This window comes from Pezoporus flaviventris, unplaced genomic scaffold (assembly GCF_033815535.1).
Source record: "Pezoporus flaviventris isolate CSIRO_AGI_PZ_B2104156 unplaced genomic scaffold, CSIRO_AGI_Pfla_v1 ptg000002l, whole genome shotgun sequence".
NCBI lineage: Eukaryota > Metazoa > Chordata > Aves > Psittaciformes > Psittacidae > Pezoporus > Pezoporus flaviventris.
The window spans coordinates 44,218,774-44,244,904 of NW_026892550.1; the positions used below are offsets into that span (position 1 = coordinate 44,218,774).

A 26,131-nucleotide genomic window follows, 5' to 3' on the forward strand; every position below is an offset into this window, starting at 1 on the left:
GCAGAAAGTTGAACTAATGAAAGAAAGGAACACAAAATAGCAGGAGATTCATTTGTTGGCAGCAGCATTAGCCAAGAATTTGCAAGTGAGAGGTGGTACAAGTGAAGGAAGAGAAAGATCAAGCAGAGGTTTTAGACCAAGGCCAGGAGATAGAAGAGAACAGAAAATGTCAGAAGGAAATGTTATTTTTGTGGGAATCTGGGAACCAGAACAAAAGGCCAGGTTTGTCAGACCCAAAAACTGTGTATGAGAAGGGTTGCTCAGCAGAAGAAAAGAAACAATTGGGACAATGGGAAACAAACCAAGATGACAAAGGAATAGGGACAATTGGAGGAAAACCTGTACTTCCAAAGCTGCAACCTGTCCAGATAGAGCAGCTAAGGGCATGTCTGGAGACAGAGCAAGAATCCAGTCAGAAACAAGACGACCCCAGACCAAAAATCACCACTGGACCAAAGAGGCATGTGCAAGGCATGCAAAGAACTTACAAAGCACAGGTACATAGATTGTAAGGGTATAAAACCCCAGGGATTTCTTTGTTCTGGGTCCCTCTCCAGAGGCATCCAGCTCAAGTTATCCCTATTGCTCTACCACTCAATTATTGCATTACTGTTTTCCCTGGAATTGAATGTCTGACACTGCTGCAGGAAACCTCAGGCAAAGACCTTTCTCTTTAACGTGAACAAGGTACAGGTTAGCAATGTGCAGCCTTCTAGGCTGGCAATAGGGATGGGGAGCACCTCCCACATGTCTCTGTTCAACTCAGGGCTGTGCAAACAGCAGAATAAATGAAGAGGAACGGATCTGTGCTGTGGTATGGTTATGGGCTTTCTGCCAGGCAGGCTAGGCCGGGAGCCAGGGGGTACAGCTAACCCAGCTCCCCTGTGCTTTGCCTGAAGCAGGGAGAAAAGGTTTGTAAAAGAGAACAGGTTGCTTTTATAGCACCTTTCTCAGGGACTTTTCCCCCACGGTCAAAAATCAGCTCTGAAAGAGGTTTCTCCTTCCTTGAGCACAGCCACTTCAGAGGAGGGGAGAAGAGATCACAGGGTAAGAAACTAGTGTATATTTCCCCTTTCATCATTAGCTTGGTGTGAGGCAGTAAAACTGGTCTCACTGGTTTGTGAGGGACACTCAGGAGGTCAGAAATGCACTATAAAATCCTGCTCAGCACCCAGAATAACAGGGCAAGAGCTAATCCAGCTTCTTTGCAGAGCTATTCAGACAGATTTCTACTCCAGACAAACCCAAAACACCCTGGTCAACTAGCTAAGCCTTGCTGCAGAGGGACAGTGGATTAAGATGGAAGGAAGCAGGAAGGGGTGCCATACAGAGGACCTTGATAGGCTAGAGAGGTGTGCCCACATGTAGCTCATGAAGTTCAACAAGGTAAAGTACAAGGTCCTGCAGATGGGTTGGGGCAATCCCAAGCACAAATACAGGCTGGATAGAGAACGGACCAAGAGTAGCCCTGAGGAGAAGGACTTGAGGGTGTTGTGTGAGAAGAAGCTCAACATGAGCCATCAGTGTGTGCTTGATGCCCAGAAAGCCAACCATATCCTGGGCTGCATCCAAAGGAGCGTGACCAGCAGGTTGAAGGAGATGATCCTGCCCCTCTGCTCTGCTCTCATGAGACCTCACTTGGAGTATCGCATCCAGCTCTAGGGGCACCAACACAAGAGGGATGTGGACCTGCTCAAGCGAGTCCAGAGGAGGGATACAAAGATGATCAGGGGGCTAGAACACCTCTCCCATGAGAACAGGCTGAGAGAGTTGGGGTTGTACACCCTGGAGCAGAGAAGGCTTTTGGGAGACCTTTCAACAGTCTTCCAATACCTACATGGGGCCTACAGAAATGTTGAAGAAGGATTTTTTACAAGGAATATAGTGGCAGAACAATGGGGGTGGCTTTAAACTGATAGAAGGGAGATTTAGATTACACAGAATGAAGAAAACTTTCCCTGTGAGGGTGATGAGGCACTGGCACAGGTTGTCCAGAGAAGCTGTGGCTGCCCCATCCCTGGCAGTGTTCAAGGCCAGGCTGGATGGGGCTTTGAGCAACCTGGTCTAGTGGAAGGTGTCCTTACCCATGGCAGGAGAGTTAGAAGTTGATGAGCTCTGAAGTCCCTTCCAACCCAAACCATTCCATGATTCTATGAAGGGGCTCCAAGTGTGGTTAAGGGATGGCACAAGGTGTATACCCTTGCAGTAGAGGATCAAATTCAAGTGGTTCACAGGCTGCATTGGAGCTGGAAACTTCCTGAAACACTTCCCAAAGGTTTTTGCTCTGGACTCTAAGTTTCCTAGAGCTTAAGAGAGCTGGGAAGAACAAACTGTCCTCCCCTCCCCAGCCCCCACACAAACCACAATGGCACCAGAGATGCTGCACAATGTTCCTTTATGAACATAAAGTATCGGAGCGAGATGTTCCTTTCCTTAGCGGGGCCGGCAGCTCCTGCAGAGATCAGAGATGGCTGCATCAGGGTTGAGTCTGAGCTAGCCTTCCTGAGCCCACCCTACACCTTGGTACAGGGGCTGCAGCCACAGCTGGAATGGGACAGTCCCTGTACCAGCCAGACTTCAGGCACCCCCCCCTCTCTCCCAGCAGGAGAGCAGATACTATTTCAGGACTGGGCACCAATGACCTGGGGAGGGATCTGCCTATTAGGGGAGCCTTGGGGCACCCTCAGGTGGCAGGGAGGTCCTTATCAGAGCCTGCTCCAGATGCTGCTCACCTCTTTCCCATCATAAGCTTCATTTACAAAGGTGTCACTCTTCGGGGGAAGCTCTTCTTCCTCTTCATCCTCTTCCTCGGGATCGCTTTCACGGTGGTACAAGGTCAGCACCCGGGTAGAGGCAGTGCTTGAGGTCCTGCTAGGAAAACAAGAATACAACTGAGAATGGCATGGCCACCTCCTTGAGATGGGGCAGATCCCAAGGTCCTGCCACAATCCCCCGTAGTAGCCTGCAAGGGTGATGGGAGTTTTCCAAATAGCCCAGGAATGCCTTAGGACACCATGCTGCCCCTGGGTAGGAAAGGCAGACCCTGTCCCTCTCCATCCCCAGTTGTACCTGTCCCAGCAGAGCCCCAGAGCTCACCTCCTCCGACTGTCCCTCCTCCGCATGTAGGCCAGGGCCCCCACACCAGCAGCAGCAAGCACCAGGAGCACGGCCACCCCCAGGGCAATAGGTCCTGCAACAGGCTGCACCTCTGCCTCCTCGCAGTAGTCACCACGGTAGCCCAGGGCACAGTGGCAGGTCACTCTCCCAGCCTCGATGGCACAGTCCCCATGCAGGTTACACATCTCACTGCTGCACGGCACAGCCCCCAACACCTCCTCAGTGCTGGGGGGTACGAGGAAGGGCTGTCCACGCTCCCTGGGACCAGGGACTGCAGGCACACTGGGGCCGGGCTGCCGAGACTTGTGTGCAGCTCTGGCTAAGGTTGGTTTCTGTTCTTCCACATGAGACATTCCAGATGTTGCCATCACGGGGAATTGGGTCCCCACCTCCAGAGAAGGGCCTAGCGGGGTGGACATAGATCAGTCACAGGTGAGACCCCCCTTCCCGAACTGGGGGAAACTGGGCAGGCAGCACCCCTGCACACACCGGCTGCGGGCAGACACTCACAGTCAGACTCATCAGAGCCATCAGCACAGTTGGGGTGCCCATCGCAGACCTGCTCTCTGGAGATGCAGGTCTGGAGGTCAGGACAGGCCTGGAGCGGGGCCGGGCAGGGCAGTGCCTTGGTGCATTCCACCCCTCGCACCAGGCGGTAGCCAGGGGAGCAGCGGCACAGCCGCCCTGCAGGGTTGGGCAGGCAGAGCTGGGCACAGCCGCCATTGTTCTTCGCACAGCCGTTGGTGCCTGCCAAAATAGCATGGATTAGCATGGCCACCACAGGGAATGGCTCAACTGCCCAGATACCCCAGACCCACCTTCCTGAGAGAACTGGCTGTAAATCTTCATGGCTACCAACTCTTGCTCCATTGGGAACCACCAGCTCTCAACCCGCTCCAGACGGCTGTGCCAGATCCTGCTAGACCCTGAAGATACACGGGGTTGGCATTGCTTCATCTTCTTCCACAAGGGTGCTCAGGATAGGAGGTGGGGACCCCCAGCCTACCCTTCACCCCAGGAGGGGCTGCCTGCAGCCCTCAGGGGCTCGCAAAGACCCCGTGCTCTGGTGCAGCAGGAGAAGCTGGGCAGAGCACAGCAGATGGACTCACCGTTGGCTGAGGTCGTACTCCAGAGCAGAAAGCCTTCTCCAATGGCAAAGAGGGAGAGGCCATGCAGTCCCTCCCGCACCACCCGGGGACGGGACCCGTCCAGCTCGATGCTGTTGATGGTGCCTCTCTCTGCAGGGCAGATGCAGGGACATCAGACGTGGGGACACAGGGGTCTCCAAGGCTGCCCCTTGGGGCTGTGCCCTGCAGACCGAGCGCCTGCACCACCGCTACCCCCAGCAGTGTCCCTGCTCAGCCCACACTCACCACGGTCTGCCCAGTACAGCCGGGTGCCAACACCCCCAAAGGCAAGGCCAGTGGGAGCCCGGGCTCTCCTCCAGAGCACCCTGCGGCCGGTGCCGTCCATGGCTGCGCACTCCACGACAGCACCGGGCCCGCGGTTGCCAGCCGCTGTGACAAAGCACATGGTGGAGGCGCGAGGGCACAGTGCCAGCCAGGCAGCGCCCTGCAGCCCCTTGCTGAGCAGTGCCAGGGCCCACCGCCCCCCAGAAGCTGCCACGTGGATGCTGGGCGGCTGCCCCCCCATCCAGTACAGGTTCCCACTCAGCCAGTCCAGGGCCAGGGATGTCACCATGCCCTCCACAGCCACCACTTGCTTCCAGGACAGCCGGCCTGAGTCCTTCAGGCGCAGCAGCCCGATGGAGTCACCCTCCACCTCTGCAAAGTACAGGCTCTTGTCTTTCACTGCATAGTCGATGGCTGTCAGGTGGACCACTTTGGCCAAGGGCAGGGCCCGGTGTGGAGGGAAACCTTGGGATCCAGCCATCGTGGGCAGGTCCTTCAGGTAGACCTAGGTGAAGAAGGCAGCAGTAGGATGTGGACCCTGCTCCCCTGACAGTGATGAGGACAGCAGCCCCCAGGGCAGGCTCCAGAGGATGGTACCTGCACCACAGCTGCCTGGGACACCAGGAGGGCAAAGGCTGAGTCGCGGAGGGGCAGGCAAGTGGTCTCATCGGCGGCCAGAGTCAGCCCGGCAGGGCACCGGCACTGCCCAACGTGTCTGGCGCTCAGCAGGCAAAGGTGGGAGCAGCCACGTGCCACACATGGGTTAGAGGCCACAGGGCGCAGCTCTGGGTGCATCACCTGTAGAAAAGCAGGCTCAGCCTCTCAGCCCTACTAGACCACCAGCATGCAGCAGTGGAGCTGAGCATGACCCATACCATGCCATGCTCCCAAGGCCCAGACACAGCCTGGCTGGGGGCAGGATGGTAAGACAGGGATGCTCCAAGAGAGACCCTTGACCACAGGGACTGCTGCCCAAGGAGCTCCACACTCAGACAGCAGGGCCATGCACGGTGGGAGCCCCAGCAGGGCTGGTGCAGCAGGGTTTGGGGGTCCCTCAGGTAGGTACCTGGAGGCCATGGGGCTGCCCGTGTCTCTTGAGCAGCACGGTCCTGTTCTTGCCGCTGGCCTTGTCCACCTGCTGCACGGACCATGCCTTCCTCTCTGACCAGTAGAGCTGCCCCTCGCACACAGCTGCTGCAAAGGGGCTCCGGACCCAGCTCAGCTGCAGGACCTGGAAGAGAGGCCATGAGTGCCCACCCTGGTCCCCATCAGGGCCCCATCACTAGTGCCCCACCACACACCTTTACACCAGTGCCATCCAGATGGGCAGAACCGATGCTGCCCAGCTTCTCATCCAGCCAGAAGATCCTCCAGGTGGGGAGGTCGAGGGCCAGTGCAGTGGGCCAGCCCAGCCCCCGGGCCAGCAGCATGTGCCGCCTGCTCCCGTCCATAGTGGCCTCCATCAGCCGTGGATGGCTCCCCACCTCTGACCAGTACAGCAGCCTTGTGGGAAGAGAGGTGCTAGCACGTGGACTTGCCACAGCATCATGGGCAGCCCAGAAGAACAGCGAGGGGCTTTCCATCCCACTGAGATCTCCACCCAGGACAGAAGTTGCCTGGTCTCCTGCCCTAGTTACATAGCCGTAACAGCACCCAGGTGGGGTGATCCCAACTCTTTCCCAGCTTCTTGCCTGACTCCATGGAGGAAAGTGGGGCAGGGATGGCAAGGAGGTCCCAATGTCCTCTTGTCCCAGCCTTACCCTGCCAGAGGCTGGAGCACCAGGGAGTGGGGCTGGTCCAGGTCTCCATCCATCACCACAGTGTATTCTGGTGTCCCTCTCCAGGTAGCTCCCAGACGAGTGGCCAGCACTTGCCCTGCTGCCCCATCTGTCCAGTACAGGTTCCTCCCAAGCCAGTCCACTGCTATACAGTCTGATTTTACACCTGCAATGCACCCATGAGGTGAGTGCTGATAGCTGCGTGGCCCTCTGACACAGCACTCCCAGCCCAGATCTCCTCCACGCCAGGAGCTCCAGCTCCTCCCATTCGTGTTCCCACCAGCACCACACAGTCTGGCACCCCACTGCAACCTGGAGATTACAGAGTCACAGAGCAGCCAAGCCTGCTAACTGTCACAGCATACCTTTCACCAGTGTGCCTTTCTTCCCCGAGTCAAGGCCCTGCCAGCGGATGCTTTCTGTGGCCAGGTCCATCCAGAAGATCTTCCTCTCCACCAGGTCATAGTCAAGCGAGAAGACAACGCGATCCTTGTCAGCAGCCAGCAGCACCTCCTCACGTCCGCTCCGCAGGCCATAGGACAGCACTTCCGACTGCACAGCCACCAGCAACAGGGGCTCTGGTCCTGGGGCAACACAGAGCCACCCAGACATTGCTCAGCACTGATGGCCCCACGGCCTCAGCACATGCAGGCAGGGAATGTAGCACTCTCAGACACTGGAGCTTGCTGGGGCTTGGCCCTACCACACAGCATGTTCTCCAGCTAGTATAGATGGATCTTCCAATCAGCTCAAAGCTGAGTGGAACTTCAGAGGCAGAGGGGACAGGGCCATCCATGGGAAGGCTACAAGGCTTCTCCCATTGGCAGCAGGCATGGGGGCAAAGGTACCCACCAGCTGCTGGTATACCCCAGAGTGGCAGGGACCCTCAGCACTGCTTGACCATCCCATGTCTTACCAGTGAGTTTGCAGATGCGGCCATCAGGCTCCAGCAGGTAGCCAGGGAGACAGCTACAGTTGTAAGACCCTGGAGTATTGAGGCATGTCTGGCTGCAGGCTTCCTCACCCTGCTCTGTGCACTCGTCTATGTCCATACAGGACAGACCGTCATCAGCCAGACGATAGCCCGAGCCACACCAACACCGCTGTGGGGAAAGAGGCTGTCAGGGTCCCCCCATCGGGAGACACATGGGGCTCTCTTCTACAGCTAGACCAGGGGTAAGCCCCTAGACCAGGGCTGCTGGCACTCACAGGGCCCCGGGGTGATGGGTAGCAGAGATGAGCGCAGGACCGCTGGCAGGGCACTGAGCAGTTCCTCCCCTCATCTGAGCCATCCGCGCAGTCCTGCTGGCCATCACACACCAAGGATGCATTCAGGCAGGCCTCCCGCCCACATGGGTACTCATCACTCTGGCAGGGAGCAGGTTGGCCTGCAGGGACACACAGGAAATGCTGCCCTGAGCCTCATCCACCAGATGCTTTTCTCAGCTTTGGCAGACTTAGCTGCTCCCACAAGATACCATGGGATCACTGCAGCTATATCCAAAGCTGTGCCTGTAGCCTGGCTTCAGGCTATCCTGATCCCAGGGCCACCAGCCTTAGAGGAACAACAGCTACCCAGGACCTGGAGCCACCACAGATGCTGGGAAGAGCACACAGGGCCTTTTACCTCAGCACAGACACATCACCACTTCCCTCTGTGCTGGGCACCCACCAACTCCCCTGGACAAGACACAGAGGGGATAAAGGAGGTTGCTGCTCACAGCCAGCCTCGTCGCTGCCATCTGTGCAGTCACTCTCTCCATCACAGCGCCAGACATCAGGGATGCACTTATGGCCATGGGAGCAGCCCCACTGCCGGTCCCTGCACAATCCTTCCTCCCAGCGACAGCCCTGCAAAGGCAGAAGGTGAACAGGGCCACCAGCCCTCCCAAGACCGAGTGGGGGACAGGCAATGTCCCCACCACCCCACCAACCTGCTCATCTGAGCCATCCGTGCAGTCAGCAGCACCGTCGCAGAGCCAGGCCTCTGGCACACACTCCCCACTGTGGGGACATGCCACCTCGCCTGTACGACAGAGCAGTGGCCGGGGCATGGCACAGCCCTCCTCATCCGAGCCGTCCCGGCAGTCACGGTCACCATCACAGCGCAGGGCCAAGGCCACACACTGCCCATTCTGGCAGGGGAACTCGGCAGGGCCACACTCTTTTGGCACTGCAAGCAGGGACAGGGCTGAAAGGTGGCACTGTCCCCATCCCCATCCCACCAGCTCAGGGTACAGCCCCTCCAGCCACTCAGCAGGTTGCCCAGGGCAGTGCATGCTCCTGGACCCAGAGGAAACCCAGTCCACCCACCTCTGGGGCACGCACCACCCAAGGAGCCCCTGTCCCATCCAACCCCAAGGTCTCACCACAGCCCTGCTCATCGGTGTGGTCCAGGCAGTCGGCATGGCCATCACACAGCCAGCTCTCTGGGATGCAGCGGGTGGCACCATCACAGCGCAGGGCACACTCCTGTGTGGGGCTCCAGCAGCCTGTCTCATCTGAGGCATCGGGGCATTGGGGCACCCCATCACAGCGCTCCCCAGCCCCAATGCACACAGCTCCGCTTGCACAGTGGAAGGCCCCTGGGGACACAAGGGACCTTACTAAGCCTGCAGTAGGCAGCCAGGGTGCCCAGCCCCTCTACTAGCCCCCCAAGATGCAGAATGACCCCACACAACAGCAACTAGGGGCACTTGGTCCCTGCTAGTCAGTGCACCTCCAGCAGCCTAGGACCCAAGCAAAGCAACTGAGGCAGGCTCAGCTCAGTCATATCAAGGTCACTGTGAGCAGCAGTGTTCCTTTCTGACAACACCTCTGGCCCAGTCCCAAGCTCAGGAGAAATCAGCATGCCACAACACAAGCATCAGAGCCCAGTACACACTCAGACTTTCCCAGTGCCCTCTCCCTCCAAACCCACCAGGAAGCAGCCAGAAGCCCCAGCACAGAGGACAGAAGAACACCTCCTACCTGGGGTGTCACAGAGCTGGGCACACCCATCCTCATCAGAGCCATCAGCACAGTCTTTCTCCCCATCACACATATACTCCTGGGCCACGCACTCGGTGCCATCACGGCAGGGCACATGCGTGCGAGGACAGGACAGACGGAGGACTGGGGTCAGGCGGTATGCAGGGCTGGATGGGAGGGATGAAGTAGGTGGCACTACCTGTGCAGGACTGGTTGTGCGCCGAGTGGTAGTAGCTGGCTGTGTGGTGCTGGTCCTGGTTGGCAAGGACTGAGTGGTGCTGGTGGTGCTGGTGATGCTGGTGGTGGCTCGCCGCACAGTGGTGGTCTTGGTTGGTATGGTCTGTACAGTGGTTGGTGCAGGAGTGGTTTTGGTCAATGTGGACTGGCTGGTGGTGGATGGTGTTGTGGTAGCCTTGCTGTTGGGTGCAGTAGTGGTGAGGGCAGTGGTGGTGGTCCTGCTTGGCGTAGGTCTCGTGGTGGAGGTGGTGGGCTGAGCAGCAGTGGTACTTGTAGCTGTTCTTGTAGTGGTAGTCACAGGGGGAGGGAGTGGCAGGGCAGACCCCTTGCTTGGTAGCACTGGTAAAGGGATGAGAACATGACCCTGGATTTGGAGGTGTCCCTCCTGACCCTTCTGAGAGCACCCCACATGGCTGTCAGCAGCCAGGCACCCTGCCCCAGCTCTGAGCAGCACAGGCCACCCAACCCCATCATGTACAGCACCAGTGCCAGGCACACAGCCACAGCCACTCTTACCAGCCTGCGGCTCCGAGACCACGAAGGCCACCACTCCCTGCACACCTGCTGCTGGTATGGACACCACAAGGGACAGCGTCCTCCGGTCCCACAGCAGCAGAGCTGTCCCATTTGCAGACACCAGGTATGGCTCGAAGGCAGCCACAAGGCCATGGGACCAGCTGGGTGCCAGGGTGACTGCTTGCTGCTTGGTCAGACTCAGTGCCCGCAGGCCTGTGAGGCAGAGGAACAGTAGGACCATGAGGACTGCAGGCACCAGCTAGTGGTCCCACAGCTATGGCAGGGACCTTTGAGCTGAGGCCAGGGGCTCAACCATGAGCACCATATTGCCTGGGCAGGGACCTGATGCATGTAGGTCACTCCTGCCTATAGTGACCACCTCTGCTCCCTGCTCCAGGCCACCACGGCTCACCTAGGGATGAGCTCCACAGCAAGCTGAAGGCTCTGCTATCCATGGCTGCAGGCAGGTCTCCAGGCCATGTCTCGTTCCATGCATCCCACGGAGCACCCCCAGCCAGGCTGAGCTGCTGCAGGGGCTGTCCACCAGCTAGCCAGTACAGAGTGCCCCGCTGCCAGTCCAAGAAGAGGTGCTGGATGCTGCTGTAAGAACGGTGCAGGATGCGCGAGGACATATCAGACGCCCGGATCACTCCGATGTCCCTCCGGTTACATGCGAGCCAGTACAGGTCCCCCGAGCGGATGTCCACACGAACAGAGCACACTTGGCAAGAGTAGGCAGACAAGCAGTTATGGGACTGTCCCATGACCCTGCTCCTCTGCCTGGGTCCCCCTTGCCCCTAAAACCAGGCCATAGCTATCCAGTGCCTCAGCACAGCTCCAGGATGGGTACCATAGGACTGCTGTGCTCTGCCCCCAGGAGATCCTCAGGCCTCATGGAGCACCAGGAAAGGGATCATGCCCTCCATCACCCCATAGGGTCTTACCTGGCAGCCCAGTTGCAATGGCCTCTCTCTGGCCAGGGTGTCCCACAACACGCAGCAGTGTCCCACGATCATCTGTCCCATAGAGCACTGACCTCTGCCAGTCCACATCCTGCAGATGGAGGGGCTCCTGCCACTCCTGCACCCGTTTGCTGTGTGCTCCAGGACCCACCTGCACCAGGGAGATGGTCTTCCCTGATGCATACACGATGGACAGCTCTGCAGGGTACGAGAGCAGTGTGTGAGTGCAGCCCCAGGGGCACCAGACAGGGTCACCAGCATAAACAAAGGCATAAATGCAACAGCACTGGTGTGTGCCAGGAACCTCACCCCACTAAAGCCACAGCCCCTTATGCCCCCCCTCTAACTTCCACCAAACCTCATCCCACCAAAGCCATAGCCCCGTATGGCCCCACTCTGAGTCCCACAGGGATGCATCCCACCCCAGACAGCCAAGCCCACCTCACAGACCCCACTCACCTTCACACTTCCCAGAGGGCAGGAGGAAGAGACCCTCTGGACATGCACACTTGTAGCCCCGAGGGTGCACAGGGGACAGGAGGCAAAGGTGACTGCACAGGCCAGGAGCACAAGCAGCAGTATCCCCTAGGAGCAAGGGAACATTAAGATCTCAGTTAGCCATGACACCTCGTGCCTCTCCTGATCCCCTGAAAGCTCGGGCTGTCCTGGGCTGGATATGTCTGGCTACCCCACGCAGGGTAGCAGTATCACATGAGGCAGGAGGGCTCAGCTCTACCCAAAGCCATGGGACTCAGCAGCATCCCTTCTGTTACAACCCAACACCCCCTCACCACAGGACCAGAAGAGCCATTAGGCAGGAGCCAGTGAGCTCCAGGACACACAATAGTCCCCCACAGCACCCCAGGAAGCAGTAGGGATGCCGCCAGCCCTGCACTGGTGCAGGTGAGTTGCATCAGAGTATCACAGTACCATCAGGGTACTCACGGGGGGGCTGCTGCAGCACGTGTAGGACAGTGAAAGCTGAAACAGGAGCACGGAGCAATACCGCGTGCTCCCGGGGAGAGGCCCGGGTGGCCGACACCAGCTCCATGCCATCGGTCCAGAAGAACCGGCTCTCGAACACAGCCAGGCCCAGCGGCTCCGTGTGGCTCCGCAGGACAGCAGGAAAGGAGTGCCGCCCGCCGCCATCCACTCGCAGCGTCTCAATGGACTGGGGACAAGGCAAGGCACAGTGACTGTGTGGCACTCACACAACCTGGCACTGTCCCACAGGCACAGCGGTCACAGTGGTGCCTTCCCCCTCCCAGCCCAGGGATGTGTGCCAGACCTGGGCACTGCTCCCTGACCCCAGTGCATTAGCCGTAATCACAGTTTAACCAGGGCCACCCTCCCAAATCCCACCTCATCACTGCCCGGCAACTGCATCACACCCCTACCTCCTTGTACTCGCTGATCCAGTACAGCCTGCTGGCCACATGGTCCAGGCTCAGCCCCACAGGCTCCTCCATGGACACCACAGTAAGCTCCCGCCGGTTTGAGCCATCCATACCAGCTGCAGCAATGACTGTTCGGCCCCTCTGCCCACGGTTAACCCAGTACAGGGACCTAGGGGAAAGCACTAAGCACCCACTTCATGGCATAAAACCCGTGCTGCCACAGCTCCACAGCAGGCATGATGTGGTCAGCACCAACATTGCTCATCCAGGAGCCCAGGCCAACCCCCTGGCTCACTGGCTCCTCACCTTGCAGCAGGATGCACTGTCAGCTGCTCTGGTACCACATCCTTACCCAGCACCGTCACATAGCCCCGGCCATCACCCAGCCCTGCACAGATGGCTGGAGGGTGGCTGCTGGCCCAGTACAGCTGCCCTGTGAACCAGTCCACGGAGATGCTGTTCACTTCCTCGGCATCTGCAGGGACAGAGCAGTTTAAGGCATGCCACTCCTGCTCAAGGCTGAGAAGCAAAACCCAAGATGCCCCTTCCTCTATGAGAGGGGCAGGGCTGGGGTGGCAGCCCAGCTTTCAGCACCCCTCTCAGCCCCACTGAAGCACCCAGCATCCTCACTCCTCCCCCACCTGGGTAGAGGGACTGCGTGCCCTTCCCAGGGTGGTGAACACGAAGCTCGCCGTCCTCTGTGAGCCAGTAGTAAGTTTCTCGGAGCAGGTCATACACCAGGGCTCGGGGTTCAGTCTCAGTGGAGAGCAGGGGCCGGTAGACTTGGGTCCGCACATCTAGAAGGGCCAGGTCCTCCCCCACAGCCACCAGGATCTGCGTTGCATTGTCTGCCAGGGCAAGGGGGATGTCACCCGGTGAGTGGGGCCATGGCTAGCTGGGGCACTGCACAGCCCCCAGGCATGCCGGGCTCCTCGGCTCTCCCTACCTGATACTTCGCAGGCCGTGTTGTGCCACAGGGTGTAGCCTGGGAGGCAGGAGCAGCTGAAAGCACCTGGGGTGTTGCTGCACAGCTGGCTGCAGGGGCTGTACTCCAGGGAGCACTCGTCCACATCTGCAGGGATAGGTGCAGCCAGGAGCACACAGCATCACTACCTCTCCCCAGGGACCACAGGCAGGCTCCCTAGATACCAGGACCTAAGGTCCCAACCCCAAAATATACTAGCTGCTGCTGGGATGTGACTGGACACAGGCTTTACAGGGCCAGGCATGACAGGCAGGCAGGAGTAAGGTGGAGGCAGGTATTCCCACAGCAGCACTAGCTCTGGGGAGACCCCACTCTTGGCAGCTGAAGCCACACATGACTGAAGCATGCACACCTTGACCTCTCCTTACCAGCACAGCTCTGTCCATCCGCCTGCAGCATCCAGCCAGCCCCACAGGAGCACTGCACTCCCCAGTGCGTGTCAGTACACGTCTCCGCGCAGCCCCCGTTGCGTACAAAGCAGCTCCGACCTGCGGGAACACAGTCCAGGGGTGACATGGCACAGAATAGCTCTGCAGCTCCCCCTGGCCCCAGCCACAGAGGCAGTGCCCACAGCCACATGCAACTCACCGCATGTGCTGGGTTCGTCGGTGCCGTCCAGGCAGTCATCCTCATCATTGCACATCAGGGACTCCAGGATACACTTTCCCTCGTCGCACCGCACCATGCCAGGTGGGCAGGGAGCTATGGCACACACAGCTTGTGTCAGGAGCTCACAGGGGAAGCCATGGGTCCCAGATTCATGGGGAGAGTCCCACAAAGCATCAACAGGTTCCTGCAATGCTTAGCACCATTCCAAGGGAAACTGGGGCCCAGGAAGGCAAAATACCCCCTACGTTACGTATGGTCTAGACGGGTCTCACCCCACTGAGGAGCATACACGTTACTTACCACAGACATCTTCATCTGAGGAATCGCCACAATCATCAATCCCATTGCATTTCCACTCAGCCATGATGCACACCCTGTTCCTGCACTGCCACTGCCCAGGCAGACATGGCTGCTGGGGACACCCTTCCTCATCCCAGCCGTCCTCACAGTCCTGGTGCCGATCGCATAACTCCCAGTGTGGGATGCAGTGGTGGGTGCCAGGACATTGCACCTTCTTTGCCCCGCACACTGGGGGAACAGAGCAGCACTCACACCCTGCCCTATGCCCCAGGCACCCTACTCAGCCCTCCCCGGCAGAGACCACCTACCACAGTCCTGCTCATCAGAGCCATCCATGCAGTCAGCAACACCATCACAACGCCAACTGCTAGAAACACACCGGCCATCGTCACACTGCCAAACATGGGGGTCCCCACCACAGGCAACGTCTGCAGGGATAGCACACCGTCACTGGGACCTCCCACTCTGGCACAGCTGCAGGGCACAGCTACAAGGGTTCCCACTATCCTGGCAGGGGCAGGCGCTGGCAATGCCCAAGGGGCTCTGCCAAGCAGCTGGACCACAGCAGCCCCAGTCAGGATTCTCTGGCAGGTGGAGTGCTGCCTCCCGCAGCACGGGACCCAGAATATGTCCCGATGCCCCAGATATCCCCCAGGAGGTCTAGGGTCCCTTCAGGGTGCCACACAGGAGCCACCTGCAGAACCAGCGAGGTGCCTCTGCCCTGCCCTACCCCACCATCCCCAGAGCACCAGCGCCCCTCAACGTCCATGCAGTGCAGATCCCCCAGGCCACTCCACTATAGGGGAGGGGTGGCAGCTTGCCCCTGCTCACCGCACTGCTCGTCCGTCCCGTCAGCACACTGCTGCTCGCCATCGCAGAGCCAGGGTACGGGGATGCAGATGGCACCGCAGGCAGCCTGGCGTGAGGCTGCACATGTGGGGCCGGCGGGCACTGTGGGACAGAGGGACCCCGGCCCGTGGTCAGCCTGGGCGGCCGGGACACGCACTCGCCGGCACCCACCCCATGAAGCGTACCGTCCAGCACCCGCCCGGTGCAGCTCACCCATCGGCACTCCCCCCATGCAACTCACCCACCGGCACCCACCCCATGCAGATTCCCACTAGAGAGTCCTAGCACAGTCCCAACGGGAGGGAGGCTGGCACGAGCCAAGGGCACTCCAGGACCTCCTCTAGGGCTGGAGGAAGAACTGCTGCCTCTCGTCGTGTCCCCCGTCCCCCCGTTCCCCCCCCCCCCCCATCCCCCCGCAAAAAGTAGGGACCCCCCAGCCTCCCTAGGCAGCCGGACAGGGCTCTACAGGATGCAGGGCCCCACCATGCTGCTTCCCACCCTGATAGTGGGAAGCATGCTACTGGGGGCAGGGACCGCTACATCACCGTAAAGGGGGGAAAACAGAGACACCCATGGTGGCCCATAGGGACCTCCCATAGACCATCGCGGGGACCAGCAAGCAGCCAGGAAGCAGCGGGCGCCCACCGCAACCCCTCGGGATGGGGCAGGGACCTCCCCAGCCCAGCCCAGCCCGCCCTCCCCGGTCCCGGCTCACGGGCGCGGCGGGTCCCGGCTCCGGCGGCGATCGCGGCCAGGCGCGGCGGCGGCGGCACCAGCAGCAACAGCAGCAACGGCGGCAGGAGGATGCTGAGGAGGGCGAGGAGCAGGCGGAGCGGCGGCGGGGGGCGGCACATTGCTGCGGAGGGGGTGATGTGAAGGGGGGCTCCGGGGGCCCGGCCAGCAGAGGGGAGCTCACCGCTACCGCCGCCGCCGCCGCTTTTATGCCTGCGCGCGGGCAGCCATTGGGCACCGCGGGCACCGCCTGCCGCCGGCGGAGACCCTGGCCCGCCCCGCCGGCAGAGACCCCACCCGCGGCCGCCGACCTCGGCTGGGCACCTGCGGTGCCAGGGCCGGGCGCGCTCTGTGCCCGCAACCCCCGGGAGAGGTGGGAGGGAGGGACTGCAAAGGGTGCCCAGGCCCACAGCCGCTGGCCCGGGGGCTGCCTTATCGCCAGGGGTTGTTGTGAGAGCCGGCCGTGTGAACCGGGCCCCGCAGCATCTGCGCCCGCGTGTGAAGGCAGCGGCAGCCTTGGACGAGGGGCACCCTCTGAAAACACAGGCGCCGGGGTGGCCCTCGACCTTGAGGGCTGCGGAGAAGCCGTTGGAGCACAACAAGGAGAGCAAAGGCAGTGGCTGGGGGAGAAAACAGCCCTGCAAGAGGATAAGGCACCTGCTGCTGGCTCCTGGGAAAGAGCCCCCTCTGACCGGGGAAAGCTGAGGAGCATCACCTAAGCCGAGGAAATGGGCACTGGGGGTAGCAGGCCCCTTGCTGCATACCCTGGGGAAGCTGCCGGTGTGTTGCCCCTCAAGTTTTTGACTTGCTTGCCAGCTGCAAATAGTGGTATAAGTTTCTATGCACCCCCAAGACCAGTCTGTCCTTCAGGCACATGCATTGGCCGTGGATGCTCTGCATTAATCCTTTTTCATCTCCCCACAAAACCTTGCTGCTTGTTAGCTGAAACCGGGTGGTTGCTGCTGTGGGTACACACTCATTAGCAACACTGTCTGCCTGTGAGATGTTTGCGCGCACACAAGGGGTGTTTGCTCAGGAAGAGAAAGCTCTGGGATGACCTCCTGCGTGCCATTCAGGGCCGGCACAGAAGAGCTGTGGCACAGTCAAGTCAGTCGGGAGCTCAGGGCAGAGGTACTGTCAGGTAGATGGAAAGACCAGGGTATTGCACAGCTCTGTCAGGTGGCCCAGAGCACTGACACAAGGGAGAAGCTCCAGAGACCATTTGTCCCATGATGTGGTGCCCCATGAGTGCTAGGTGTCCCCCCGCACCAACAGCATTGCACCACAGCCCTCATACATGCCCCTACCAGTGCTGCAGCCCAGGGGGCAGATTCACCGGCTGTCCTCATTCTCTGGGGCAGCCTCCCAGCAGCCCCAGGCAACTGGTTTCCCCAGGCAATGTGCAGGGTACCTGAGTGTGCAGGGTACTCGAGTGTGCAGGTCCCATGGATGATGAGCATCTCTGGGGCATGGACACCAGGTAAGGGGGTCCCTAGTGTTTGGCAGAGGGAGTAGAAAGGACAGATGGACAGACAACAGAGCAGTATCCAAGCACCTCCAGGGGCCACCCCAGTTCTGCCACCCCCAGCGTACTCTTCTGTCCAGCACAGCCTCCACCCGGGCACTGAGTCTGCACCACCGCGAGAGCAAACCCAAGGAAAGGAACAAACAGACTCCTCCCAGGAGCAATACCTCTGTGATGGGCAGGAGGAGGACAGCACTTTGGGCAGGACCCAGCAGGGACCTTCCTGCCCCCCTGGGGTGTCCAACACAGGGTTTATTGACTTCCAAATCCTAGTCTCACACTTCTGGGGGACTAGTGGGCTCTCCTTGCCCACCTGTCCTTGCGTTCAGTTTAATTCAGCACGGCCTTTGCCTTTCCTTGGTATCAGTCTCCTGGACGGTGTAGCTACAGCAGTGACAGCCCGCAGCAGCAGCCTGGGAAAGGCAGGTGGCAGCAGAGGCACTGTGGAAAGGGCTCCAGAAGTTAGCGGGTGCAGCAGCAATCTCCGGTGCACCTGGGCATCAGCTTGGTGAGCTGCGGCAGCAGAGATGAAGAGGACATCTGCTGTGGCCGGCCTCTTAAAACGCAGGAGGTTGTTTTAAAAGCATGATTTTAAAATAGAAGTATTTTAAATAAACATGTATAGATAGAAAAGCATACAGGTGTATGTATGCACAGGCAGTGGCCCACTGTACATAACTACATTCACATGGACATAGAGTGGCTTTTGCTCTATAAGGTACTGGGCTTTTATTTTTGCCCCAAATTCTGGAGAGATTTGCTTTATATTTTCGGAGTTTTCATTACAATTCCATCAGTTAGGAAGTTTCCTTTTCTCAGTGACATTTAAGTTCTCTCTTCTCTGCCTCCAAAAGCTAAGGAGGGCTTGAAGATAGGAAAAGGCTCCTGCTGAAACAATGAGTGGGAGAAAATCTGTGCTTGAGCAACAGCATGCAAAATACTATATAAAAGTCGAACGCCATGTCCCAGTAGTGAAAAATAACATTTTCACCTTTAACTATTCCTAGTACGGTGAATATCCAAAGGCAGTTTCACATTAAATAGTGTGATTGATTTTATGTTGTTCACATAAAATTACATGTATCCTTTCTGCTATATGATGAATCAATTCTTTTCTCGCTACTGGTGTAAGAAGTTTTAAAAACTATTCCTGTTCCTTTAAGTGACTTTTAAGCATTCTTTTCCCAAAGATGAGGGATGTCATGTTTCTAAAAAGAGTATTTCAATGGGACACCCTCCCCCACATCAGTTATTAAACCTCTGCAGCCTTGCTCCCATAAAGAAAGTACAGTTCTACTTGACTTTGTGCTGTGGATCTGTGCTCAGAACTAAACTGCAATCTGCTCTCTGAAATTTATTCCAGCAGAAAAACTGGATTCCATGAAACACCCATTTCTTCCCAGGGAAACATCTTATTTTATGTTTAAGTTCCTATAACCAGAGTTCCAGAGCATTCCAAACTATTTTAATCAAGATATTTTCTATTTTGGTTTCAAAAGCTGAAGCTTTTCCTAGACAACAAACCCCCTTTTTCAGCCCTGAACACACAAGCTGAATACTTTGTTCCCAAGAACAATTCCTGCTTCAGGATCTGGTCCACAGCAACCTAAAACATCAGCCATGCAGAGTGGTGCCCCTGTGCTGGAAGCCTCCCTGACACACCAGGTAATCCCAGTATCTCTGGCCTGGGACAGCCTTACAAAGTGGGTGACAGATGCTTTGCCAGTAGGATAGGAAATGGCTGGAGACACTGTCCTTCATCTCTCATGTTTCTACCTGTTTCTCTTAGCAGCGCTGTCTTTCTTTTGCTTAAACATCCTTCAAACCCATACCCCTGTGTCCAGCACACATGTCCAGAGCCAGCCCCAAAGCACACAGCAGCAGCGGCAGCAGCATCTGCCTCAGTGAGTGTTTTAATAAGCAACGAAATGGTCCCACAAGCCGTACCTTCAGCCTCCAAGACGCTCAGCACAGGCAGGAGGAGCACAAATACCGAGAGCTTGGGACAAATCCTCCCATTTCCTGAAGGCCAAACAGCTCTGGAAAAATAAGTTTATAAACCTAAGGCACTACTGGGGAGAACTAGGAAATATTAGCACCTGCTGTGATGCAGCCTGGCAAGAAACTCAAACAGCATCCTTTACCAGAGTGTTCTTTTCCCTATTTAAGAGGGTTGATTTTGGAAGGAATGAAAGGAATTGAAAGAAAAGGCCATCTGGAGGACTAATTTTATGAATGCACTGAGGAAGCAATTTGTTGCTGTCAAGCAGTAGCAACAAGAGCTACACTACTCTCATCACCCTAGAAGGGGTTGGAAACCTGATGCATTTGCCCTCATTAGATTTGTTTCAGAGCAGAACAGGAGACAAAGATCTTTTTAAGAGAGTGAACTATCAGGATAAGGAAATTGAGCTGGTTTTCACCTCTTTCACTGATTCTGAAAAATAAAGCTTCTGCTTTAAGGTGCCCAAAATGCTCTAAAAAGGTTTGCTTATTTTCAGAAAACTCTAGTCTTGTGATTGTATCTCCCCCACATCCTTGTCATCCTGCTCTTCCCCAACCCAGTTATCTGTGAGACCTGGGGAAAGATGGAGAAGGCAACTGGGACCTCCACTTACAGGTGACACAGCCCCCCCCTCAATACCTCTCATTAGGGCTCCACCAACAGCATCTGCCTGTGAAGCCTCTCCATGCCGCCACTGGGGAGCAGCCGAAAGCAGCAGAAAGGTCCTGGTTTCGCAGATGCCCGCTGCTGAGGAACCATCGTCCTGCTCTTCCCAGGTTCTGCGAGTTATCTGTGAGACCCGGGGAGAATGGAGAAGGAAATCCGGACCTCCACTTGAGATGCCATAGCCCACAGCCAGCCTTACAGCATCCCTGTCTCACATCCCACCTTCCAGCCTCACAGGCTGCCACAAAACCCTTCTCAAAGCTTCCCTGGACCCTCGTTGAAGTGGGACAAGGTGATACAGGCTCTGCTAGGAGGCCATTCCCAGGTTTAGCCCAGGACAGGATGATGGTGGGGAAGTTTCCTAGCCTTGGTAGCTCTGACCTGGCTCTGGGGCTCTGACGTTTCCACCTCGGCAGCAGGAAGGAAAATAACCTTCAGCAAACACCAGCAAGGCAGAAGCATCTCTCCAGGGTCACAGGCATGCAGGTCTCTCTGGGAGACAGCTGTGCTAGTAGGACATTAGGGCTTCTCACTTGGTGACACACACACTCGTGTGTGTGCCTGTATACATACACATATATAGACAGATGCATATATATATTTTCATACACCTATATGGATGTTGAGGGATTGCTTCCAGTCCTTTGATACCCTGTTCCACTGGTGTGCCTCCTACCAGGCAGGTCCATGAGGTCAGTTCATCCTAGACATGGTATTTAAAGCAATATGAAGTGCTGCTGTCTGCCCTTGCTGCAGATTATGGCCAACAGTGTGGGAAGATAGGCAACCTACCCATGAACAGCTGAGTGGCCCTTGCACAGATTGCCTGCAATGATTAAGCAACGCTGTGGCTGGATGAGGGGCAGTATTCACTGCCACTTATAATGAATGCAGGTTTAATTCATCATTATGGATGTCTTGTCGGCTCTCATGGGCAGTGGCTGACCCTTCACTATCTCCTCTGGCTTCATCTCTGTGCCCCACCATGCTTTCTGGCATAGTGCCTTCTCCCTTCACAGCTGTGACAGTTGCACATGCTTCCTGCTCACCTCTCCAGCCAGTCCTGCTTTAAACCAAGCTGCCACCTCACATTAACATGTTTCTACCCCTCAGGACCTGGCAGGAAAGTCAGGGGCTCCTTACCCCAGAATAACTAGCTGGTCACACCTTGCCCTTACCCAGACAGAAGTAAAACTCTTTGCTAAAGAAGTGGCAGAGTTCTTCCTTTCTATTCTGTTTTGGCATCCTCTCTTAACAGCTCCAAGTTCCTCCTTGCCCATACCCTGTCTCTGGCTCTGCATTCAACACATACAGCAAACCCCTGGCAAAGATGCATTCTCACTGTGTCCTTTGGTTGTGTTCATCATCTAACAGAGTAAAAACCCAAATCATGAGAAAAGGCCCTCCTCTTCCAGAAGCTGCAAAACCAACACTGCTGCAGCACCACAGATACTCATCAGCATCACACCTTTTTTTTTTATCTGCTTAGTAAGGCATACCAAGATAAACAATACTCTTTATCACCTCTTCTCTAGATGCATGTAACTTCACAAGAAAATATGATTTGTTATTGCTTGGAAAAGCAGCCTGGCTTTATTTAACATGCTCCTAGAACAGTTCCTCCTCACACATCTTTGACTGGTTTTCAGAAAGGAATTTAGGTTCCTGATTTCTAACTGTCTGCAGATCTTTCATCCTTCTCTATGTCCTCATATCCTCATATCCTCATGTCCTCATATCCTCACCCTATGAAGGGTGCATCTGCTCTTGGCCACTGCTGTGAGGCTCAGTCAGAGCAGGGACCAGCTCATACACATCATGGCTTCTTGTCCAGCTTGCCATGCATGCTCCTTTCATGGTGCTGGTTGGGATCTGGGTACACTCAGTCCTCAGTGCCAGAAGCACGGTAGGTGTCCTGGACAAGAATGTGCTGCTCAACTCATGATATTGCGCTGGAGTCTCTGATACCTGTTTTCAGTGTTTGCATTAAAACCTCACCTATTTTGATTACTCCAGACCTGGGGGGACAGTGAAGCCCCTGTGATGTGAAGCACATCATAAAGGCACTCATACAGGAATCAACAGCAAACCTTCCAGGGTCACTTCTCTAATGACTCTAGACAGTACTGAGAGCTGCAGGGAGACAAAGAAAGCCATAAACCAGGCCAATCTGCTCTCCTCTCAGGCAGTCACAGCAGATCTTACTGCCAGCGAGCAATAAAGCATTATAACCCTGGGACAGCCTGTGCTCCACACATCAGCTCCCTTTCTTGTTCCCCAAGGAGCTTTGAACAAAATTAAGGGAAAAAGCCACAAAGAAAAAGAAATGTTGCTTAAGGAGAGAACTGGGAAAACACGCAGTTCCCCCTGAAACCTCACCCAGGTTCCAGTGATCAGCTTTTCTTGAGCCAGACAAGGTGTCTCCACCTAATAAGCCTAGATGGCTTTTTCTTCAAGGTATCCCTTTTTGAACTCTTGCAAACCTAGATATTCCACAGCAAGGACTTCCTCCTCTCCTCTCAGCTCTGCACTGTGGGCAGAAACCAGCTCCACTTGTTTCCTTGTGACAGGATGCACAAGAGCTTAACCTGGTGAAGGACAGTTTCTCCTTGCCTGCTCAGAGCTGAACCTCATCCATCCTCTCAAGGCTGAATTACCCTGTCCTGTTTCCATCCCAGACCTTTGAAACTCATTGGTGCTCTCCTCTGACATAAGATGACCGTAGCTGTGCAGACTATCTGAGACATGAGCGTGCTGTGGCTGCAGATACACTACTGCAAGGGGCATTTCCATTTTGTTGCTTTCCTAGATACTCCTGAGGTCTGTCTCAGATATGGTAGGGGTTAATGCATTCCTTGGCATCCCAAGAGCTGCAGCTAGCAGGTGCAACAGGGCATTCCTTCTGCTGGCACATACCTGCACAGCTTCCTGTTGATCAGGGGCTCTGCTGGGACGTGGTGTGGCCAACCCTCATTCTTCACCTAGAACAAAGGCTTCTCACCTTGCACCATCAAATCGCAGCTGTAGGATATCATGTACCCGAGCACTCCTTGCATCTCTGCCTCTACCATGCAATGAATTGCCACTTATTTTCAGGCTAATTCTTCTCATCCAAAAAGTCTTTCAGAGGCAGCCAAGAGCATGTTGTGCTAAACAACTGAGTTACCTCAACCTGACACACACACACAGAGATGACAAAACCAGATTAGTGCTGACCACGGAAGTTCTCCCATTGCCTTGCAGGATACTGCTCTTCAGCATCAGCACTTGCACTTAGTGGAGCAGATGGCACTGTGCACTCCAGGGGAGAGAATGGCAAGTGCTGGAGACCCAAAGTGCTTTAAAGTAAATGCATGTGTGGTTTTGTTCATCACAGCCCATTCATGTCTTTCTTGATTGGCACTGCTGGAAACAATGGGGAATGTGCTTTGCTGTTTGCTTCTCATACCACAAGAGCATAGAAGACACCTTTTGGTGTGGGGTTCCAGGAATGGCATGCTAACATCAGGCTGTCCACAGATCACCTTGAAGATATAAGCCTAGGAGATCCAACAGTTGTGATCATTCCCTTCCAGTTCTAGCTACTTTATAATTCTAGGACCATAGTGTCTGGGATCGGTACAGGTCTGGTGCTTTCCCAAGCACATATTTTGCTCAGGGATTTTTGTCACCTTCTTCTTTCCTGCTAGGCCTCCAGACTACAGGATTAAGAGATGAAAAGCTGCAGGATGGAGCCAGCCCCCTGCAGTTTGGCATCACCATGCAGCCCCTACTGCTAAAGCCAACCACCAGAAGCTGTTCTTCTTGCCTAACAGATACTTGGAAGGTGGGCAGTTGGAGCAAGAAAGGCATTGGCCCAGGCTACTACGGCCATTTGTGACTGTATGGCACACATTTTGCAATGGGCTTTGGTATGTGCTGTATTTAGTGTTTGCTGTTCCATGTCTGTTTGCCTCTGGAACAAGCAGAGAAATCCCAATGCTCAACCAAAAGGGAGGAGCACTCTGGGAAGATCTGATGGAAGCAAGAGACATAAGCAGGGTTGGTATTCCTCCCTGGAATAACACTGCCTAAATCCTATTGATTGCAAGTCTCATGAAGGATGAGCATTGTGGTTTTATTTCATGACTCATGGCAGCTTTGCAGTGCCAAACTGTGCTGCACACCGCTTTATACTCACTGGGTTTTTAGTCCCATGCAAAACGTTGCTGTACTGCCCAAAAGCAGGCACCAGGGGAGCTGGGGCTGTGTCCAGAGCGTCTTGCTTAATCCCACAAATACCAGTCCCCACAAAAATAGAAACAATCGCCTTCTCACAGAGGAGCTTGCTGTATCAAGTTTCTAGTGCACACAGTAACCAAGATAAATTAGTATTATCTTTGTGGCTGCTAGATGAAACGGTTTCTTTCTTCTAATGTCAAATAAATGTGTGTTTTGGGGTGGCAGGGGGCTTTGGAGTATGTCTGTGGCTTTATGACATATTGTGCCCACTGAATTCTTTGCAATGATGACATGGAAAGTGTGCTTGAAGCCAAAAATGGAGCGTGTTTGCCATACATAGCGAGCGTGTTTGCAGAGAGAGGCTGCTCAGCTCATCAAGCTGCCCACATTATTTAAACCAATTCCAAACCTCCAGCAGGCCCTGCAGTTAGCACATGAGCTCCAGAGCTCAACATATGGGACAATGCTGCCATAGCAAACACACCGGGATGAGGCTGGGAAACAAGCAGAGGAGAGAGCCCTGTAGCCACAACTCTGGCACTGCTTCAATTTTCATATAAGAAGTATTCAAACGGGCTTGTCATGGCTGCTTTGGAGGCCAGTCTCCCATCTCAGGGCAGGGTTTTCATTTCCAAGATGTAGTCTGTCTTTCATTTTACTGCCAGCATTTTAATGCATTTCAAATGAATACATGCAAAAGATTTGCCTACATGCTCGCTACTGCTCGCTGTAACCTCATATTGTCTCAGGTAAGACGCTCCACCAGCTCTCCCTGGAAAACCCGAGGGAAGAGTTTTACATTTCCTCTAATTTGGGTTGTCTGTTCAAGTGGGATGCCCAGCAGCTACCAAGGTCCTGGTTTTTAAGGTGTGCGAGGCCTTTCTTAGAGACTGGCAGTCTCCCAGGAGGTGCCAAAATGCACCGGGAAGTGCTGACAGCCACCTCTCGGGAAGCAGGCAGTCTCTGCATTTTCCCTTCAGAGCAATGTGGGAGTGTCGGTGCCGAGCATTTTGTTGTCCCTTGGGGGGACTATGCCCAGGACATAAAGCACTCTTATAGGGTGGCACCCTCTTTCATTCCTCCCAGCTCACTCTTGTCTAACCCTCTTTCCTACAAGCAAGGGCTGTTTGATACTGGCCATTCAGGTGGTGGGTCCCTTTCTCAAAACCTTTTAAATCCACAGGGCAACAGCAAGCTCTAAGTTAGCATTAGGCTCAAGCATAAGGGTCTTCAGTACATCCTGGTTCCATGAAAATCAAGCCCAGTAGAGGCAGGGGACTTCCTGACAGGTCCCCCCTTCATCCCTGCAGTCCCATCAGCCAAAGACCCAGAGCAACAAGGCAACGTGGGCTGCTAGCTCTGCTCCCCACATGACTGCTTGCTTTTCTCCTGCCCTGAGTACCCTCAGGATACACTCTTGCCACCATGAAGGAAGAGCTTTGCAGGGAATGGTAGACTTGTGGCTGTCACCACATCTCTTTCTTGCAGTGAGTGGATGCTGCCAATTGCTTTGGGAACCCCTGGGGCTGGCTGTAGCAGCACATCTACTGCAAATCAGAGCCTGGGCAGCCGCAGATCGCAGCATTTAGCATGAATGCATGACCAGGCTACATTTTTTTCTGGAAAACAAAGACGTGTGAGCCTTGGGACCATGACTGCTGGGCTCTTGCTTCCTAGGAGTGAAGCTCCACTGATCCAGCCAAACATATTCCCTGTGGCCTTGTGGCTTTTTAGGAAGTACCAAGGGGAAGATGACACCAATACAAGCAGGCAGCACTTCCTGAGCTGGCTGGGAAGAAGATGGGGAAGGTGTATGGGATGCTGTCATGCAGGAAATGCTGGGTGTGATT

At 55.7% G+C, this 26,131-nt stretch overlaps 1 protein-coding gene across 1 annotated transcript; it reads right to left on the minus strand.

The window, feature by feature from the left end:
• Nucleotides 1-3,520: 3,520 nt before the first annotated feature.
• On the minus strand, nt 3,521-16,021 carry LOC133264998 (prolow-density lipoprotein receptor-related protein 1-like). The gene is made up of 30 exons (XM_061445195.1): nt 15,848-16,021; nt 15,115-15,234; nt 14,592-14,711; nt 14,284-14,511; nt 13,963-14,076; nt 13,743-13,862; nt 13,336-13,461; nt 13,031-13,237; nt 12,696-12,864; nt 12,390-12,558; nt 11,938-12,163; nt 11,452-11,577; nt 10,975-11,190; nt 10,443-10,751; nt 10,031-10,243; nt 9,278-9,853; nt 8,677-8,892; nt 8,242-8,480; nt 8,029-8,158; nt 7,517-7,695; nt 7,224-7,410; nt 6,673-6,891; nt 6,290-6,473; nt 5,831-6,032; nt 5,596-5,760; nt 5,127-5,327; nt 4,491-5,034; nt 4,227-4,355; nt 3,936-4,043; nt 3,521-3,864 (listed from the first exon to the last, which is right to left on the minus strand). Exons 1-30 carry the CDS (start codon nt 15,984-15,986, stop codon nt 3,521-3,523), a joined length of 6,225 nt encoding a protein of 2,074 aa, XP_061301179.1. The 5' UTR covers nt 15,987-16,021.
• Nucleotides 16,022-26,131: the final 10,110 nt, after the last annotated feature.